Source organism: Bicyclus anynana, chromosome 8, assembly GCF_947172395.1.
Source record: "Bicyclus anynana chromosome 8, ilBicAnyn1.1, whole genome shotgun sequence".
Classification (NCBI taxonomy): domain Eukaryota; kingdom Metazoa; phylum Arthropoda; class Insecta; order Lepidoptera; family Nymphalidae; genus Bicyclus; species Bicyclus anynana.
The window spans coordinates 830,603-836,602 of NC_069090.1; the positions used below are offsets into that span (position 1 = coordinate 830,603).

At 36.0% G+C, this 6,000-nt stretch overlaps 1 protein-coding gene across 1 annotated transcript in view; it reads left to right on the plus strand.

The window, feature by feature from the left end:
• The window catches only part of LOC112051145 (scavenger receptor class B member 1), a gene marked incomplete at its 3' end in the record, with an annotated part of 91,065 nt that extends 85,065 nt beyond the window's left edge, over nt 1-6,000 (plus strand). The window contains 4 exon segments of the mRNA XM_024089649.2: nt 316-450; nt 1,829-1,947; nt 3,177-3,308; nt 4,473-6,000. Coding sequence (XP_023945417.2) covers nt 316-450; nt 1,829-1,947; nt 3,177-3,308; nt 4,473-5,045 — 959 coding nt within the window.

Sequence of the window (6,000 nt, forward strand, 5' to 3'; positions counted from 1 at the left end):
GATACCTTGTCGCTTTGTTGTCAGTGGTTCTCTAGAATTTGCCTAGACGTGTCCCGCACATCTCGATCTATATAAATATAAAAAACCGAAAGATTCTCACACTCATCACAAAATATCGACAACCACTTGGTAGTATACAGTTAGTAACTTAGTAGACAACCGTTAAGTACAGATTTTGCACGAGGACGGAATTAGACTAGTTTAGTATGAAAAGATGAAATACAAATTTTATCCCCTCCTCTCACCATATCTATATGCCATTGTTTCCCTTTCTGTACCACTATATTCGACAATTGATTGTCTTCCAACGGCCAGGCATCCAGACGGGGCTGTACACGCCGCCGCGCTCCATGCTGGAGGACGCCGAGGTGAACCCGGACAACAAGTGCTACTGCCAGGGGGAGAAGTGCCCGCCCCGGGGACTGCAGAACATCAGCCCGTGCCAGTACAGTGAGTCCATTCAATCTTTTGTTCATCATCATCAACATGCTCTTTAAAAGAGCTCCACGTAAGGCCTAAGGATGTCCATAATCGCTATTATCGCGAAATGCGGTCAACTTTTAAGAACGAAATGTCTGTAAGCGCCATGCTATCTAAAAAACACTTCAGACAAGCTTTGGATACCCTTCCTGCAGTTGTAGTGAGGCCAAGCAGTGGCGTAAATAGGGCAGTGCCACCGGTGCCCAGGCACAGGGCGTATACTCTCGGGGGCGCAAGAATAGACAGAATTAAGCATCAGCTATAGAAGCTCGCACAGGGCGCGGAAATAGTAGATTGTTGTACAAGAGGCTAAAAGACCCATTACATACGAGGTATTTTTAGGCCTAAATAGAAACCGAGTTTATAATGGGTTTAGCCCCGCGTGTTACACTCTGCTTTTCACTACGATTGCGAGAAAATAAAATAGTTTAGAACAATGTGCAATGATTTATTTTAATTGAAAATTAAATGTACAAAGTCTACAATTTTGGATATTAAGGGAGATGCTTTTACCCGGTAACATAATTTCCGACTACTGTGAAGATGAATAATGAATGTGAGGTACACGTGGGAGATAATAGTTTAAAAAACTCCTTTCGTGAGTAAATCCATTCGTTGTTGTTTTCTCCACTTATTAAGTTTTTCGTAGGTATTCGTAGGTATCGTAAGTAAGTATTTAAGTAAATGCGTCTCGAGTCATCTTGGATAGTAACAGATTGAAAATTTCATCCATCTCCAAATTAAGATTACAATTCTCACTAGATGAAGACAACAATAACAATTATTGTTGAAAAATATGTAAGTTACGGTCACAAATTTACAATGAATTTCTGAAAAAAATCAAGTGTGTATTATTCACGCCAATTGTTTTTCAAATTCTCGCTTTTTAATTTTATTTTTTTTCACATGAGAAAAAGGCAAAGGTATTACACCGTAAAGGATGTCCCATGTCTTCAAATCTCACTCTATTCGCAACTCAATAAGATTAAATAAAAAAATAAACGCATTCCACAGATTTCTTATCTGTGGAATGCGTTTATTTTTTTATTTATGCATATAATTCCAATTTAAAGTTTTTTATTTATTTTTCAAAACAATCGGGACCTTACCTATAATGATTCTATTTTCGAATAAAACCTCTTCCGTTTTATAGTAGGCTAGTACTTGGCTAGTACTCGTAACAGACAAGAATTAAAAAATCAAAATTACTTTAGCCCCTAGAGGCTAATATGCTTGTTTAGCCCCGCTGTGGAGTGGTAATATGACAGTGTTTTTGAGCAAGAGTAGTGAAAAGGTTATTTACGGCACTGGCCAAGGCAGTGATTTACCCGAGTTGTGACAATTCCAGACGCGCCGGTGTACCTGTCGTACCCGCACTTCTACGACGCTGAGCCGTCTCTGCTGGAAGGCTTCGAAGGTCTGCAGCCCGATGAAAAGAAACACGGAAGCTATATTTTGTTACAACCTGTAAGTTTTTCTTTTGTTTATACAAGCTTTGGGTTTATTATAACTATTATATATTATTTAAATGCAAATATGTCGTGCTGTATGGATCAGAATGTTGGGCGGTGAAAGGGACGGATAGTAAACGAATGCATGTGAACGAAATGCGTATGTTGAAATGGATGTGTGGTTACAAGAATAGATAAAATAAGGAATGAGTATATAAGAGGAAGTCTGAAGGTGGCGCCAGTGACAGAAAAATTGAGGAGTAGAAGGTTAGCTTGGTATGGACATGTAATGCGTAGGGAGGGAAGTCATATTACTAGAAAAATGTTTAATGTGCAAGTGGAACGTACATAAAAGGAGAGGAAGGTCAAAGAAGAGATGGTTGGATTGTGTGAAAGAGGACATGTTTGTGTGTAAAAGGAGTGGATGATGAACTGACGATTAATAGAGACGAATGGAAAAGATTGACATATTTTTCCGAACCCACATAAGTGGGATAAGGTTAAGGAGATGATGATGATTAAAATGCAAATATGGCAATTTTTATATAAACTTAATTCATGAAATGGCTTACTTTTCGAAAGTACCTACAAAAATTATCTAGTCGAACAAATTACCTTATATATAGTAGATACCTATCCGCCAATTTTCTAGTCCGTAGGCTGCAACACGCCGATGATTATAACCAGACTGGGATACCTATGTTTTATATACTGGCACCAGCCATACCTCAGTCTCTACTCAGACTTATACTCAAAGTGTGGCGCATACTATACTAAAATCTTACCTACTAAAATCTTTGTTTTGATAACGTAACTTTATCGTAAGATTACTCGTTTAAGAAATTCGCGGACACACAAACATTCACATATATCGTCGTCGTCGTTGTCAACCCACATACGGCTCGCGCTCGTACGCTAAGCTCGAGTCTCTCTCAGAATGAGAGGGGTTAGGCCAATAGTCCACTACGCTGGCCCAATGCGGATTAGCAGACTTCACACACGCAGAGAATTAAGAAATTCTCTGGTGTGCAGTTTTCCTCACGATGTTTTCCTCCACCGTTTGAGACGTGATATTTAATTTCTTAAAATGCACACTGAAAAGTTGGAGGTGCATGCCCCGGACCCACACCCTCCGGAGGCAGAGGTCATATCCATTGGGCTATCACGGCTCTTTCACACATATATCTAGGCAGAATACAGAACCTTCATTTTGTAGTGTGTTTAATATTATCCTTTTGTTTCCAGAAAATAGGGGTCCCCCTGGAAGCGCAGGTGCGGGTCCAGCTCAACATCAAGGTGGACCGCGCGCCCAACATCCGCGTCAACAACATACACAAGTTCCCTGACATCATGTTCCCCGTCATGTGGGCCCAGGAGGTACTTCATCATCATTATAACCATCATCATCAGCATTCAGCATCATCATCACCTCCGTAGTTTGAATTTAAATGTTGACTGTGTGAATTTCGAATTCAACTCTATAGTACAGTGCTCGCCACGGATCTTTAAGATTGTGAAGTTAGCTGCGGAATGAGTATAGACTTCCGGTCGCGTCTAGCCGGCTCCCCGTTTGTACCGTTATTGATTCATTGCGCAGTCATTTGTTGCTAACTTCACAAACACATTATCTGGTGGTGTGCACTGTAGACAGAGAGAGATAGAGACGAATTTGAAACACAAACTAATCTTAAATAAATATCGCAGCCATCGGGTTGAAATAGGGATGATGACAGTTTTTTAAATTGTATATAAATTAAGAGTATGCTAATAGTAAAGCAATTTTGTAAAAGGAACAGGGTATCTGCGATCATTACTTTCGGAGCTACCGGGATTTAAAGGGTCAGATTTGCGGCGCTGCCGCGTATCCCTGAATTACGCCCCATACAAAATGGTACGAACTAATGACGTCGTCGATAATGTAATGATCGTTAGATTTGTATGTGCGTTCAAACAAAATTACTAATATCTTTGTTATTTGTGCGTTTAAGTTTATAGCTCATATATTAAAAAATGTCACAATTAATGTAAGGAAGCTAAAACCGTATGAATTTTCATCTAATCACGATAAAAGATTTTTAATAGATTTTGAAATTTTAGAATCTTATTTTTTTTGCAAATATCCTGACAATCTTTGCTTTTTATGTATAAATTAGTTAACATTGACCCTTGATTGATTTATTTACAATAAATAAATAGGGTAAGTTAATTTATTAAATATGATACATTCGTATCATAAAAATCAATATATTCAAACCTAGTCATCATCCCCATTGTTGAAGAATGATTTGTATTTTACTATTTTTGTATTTTTTTATGTTATGAATAAACTCTTAGACTACTAGACTGATTTGAAAAATTCTTTAACCAACAGAAAGGTACATTATCAGACAATAACATTGGTTATGTTATGATACAGACAAGTACAAATCATTCATCTTTGGAATACTAGTGCAGTTGTTTATGACCTTAATGTTTAATCAAAGGCATACCGAACTGTGTTAGAGATGTTTGAAAATTTGCTAAAAATTGTTTATTTTCCAGGGAGTCGACAGTGTCTCCACTTCAATATGGCGGTGGATATGGCTAGGCACCACGTTTGGTCCCATCGCTGCGCCTATCATCTCCTACTCCCTCATCATAATTGGCCTAGGAGTGTTGATCAACGTCTTCATCAAAGCGTACAAAAGTTTCGTCATCGGACAGAACTCGTTAGAGTTCGTCGAGTTAGGACGAGAAACCATCAGACGTGGTTCCACGTTGATAATAAACAGTTCAAAGATTATTAATAATAATAAAGAAGCTTCTTACCAACCTTTAAATAAGTCTAATAAATCTAAAAACGATAGAAAAGTATCCAAATATGAAAAAACACATATCTCTACACCGAGGTGTAGCAAGGAGAAAATCCAAGAGTTAAACTTTATACATAAAACAGAGAACTTAAGTTCGAGTATAGACGAACTTAAATCATTATTAAACAGAGATTTGGTAAAATCTCACTTTTCTGAAGCGGAAAAGGAGTCCCTTATTCGCTCGGACAACACATTCATAATGTCAGAACATAGACGGAGTAGAGTGTACCAAGACTATAAAATACCGGAAGGTTATTATTAAAGTGTTTATTATTTTTAAGTGATATTCAGTTGTTTATTTATAACGGCTGATGTGTGGAACAGACAGTGATATTATTGTTTTATAAATATTTTTTTTAAAACTGCGGTTTAAAAATAATAATTAGGCGCCCCAGTTCGTAAAATCATTAAGACAAATTTTTTTTATTTAATATCTAAGAATAGCATTTAAGTTTATTAGTCAATAGGCAAACAAAATAATACTATAATAACTACGAATATTTTGGTATTTTATATCCTGCAACCTTTATTATTTTTTTTTTATAAAGTGAAAAAGGACTCAATGATTTTACGAACTGGAACCCAAGTATTTGGTACATTGTTTTTACATAGGTTCCAATATTCTTTGTTTAATTTAAACACGGAAAATCTGAATTATTTCTTCATTCACTTACAACTTTAGGCAAATATTTGAATATTAAAAATTAATTTGCCTGAAATTGTCAAAAAATTTCAATATCCTATTGAAGTATTTTTATTTGTACTTAATAACTGATGTTTTATAATTATGTTTGGTTCGTAATAATAAGTTTTGAATTGCGCAAAATTTGAGTTTAGATTTATGAAAGCTTATATAACTAAGTTGACAGCAGTGACTTACAATTCATAAGCATTGAAAATGCGTGGTATGAAAATGAACTAATGAATCCATTTATAAATACATAAATCAAATTAATGACAAAGTTTGCTTGGACAGAATATATTGATAAGAGAGAGAAAATATATAAGTAAGCTTTCGTAAATAAAGTTTTAATATAAAAAAGTAAGTTCGTGTAGAAATTTCTGAATGTTTTCGTGTAGGTATATAAATATTTTTCTTTTTCCGAATTTTCATCACTATCACATTTCGCAATCTGCACAATCTAGGTTATAAGAAAACACATACACCATTGCAAATGCCTTTGAAACACCTCGAAAATAAATAGTACAAAACAATT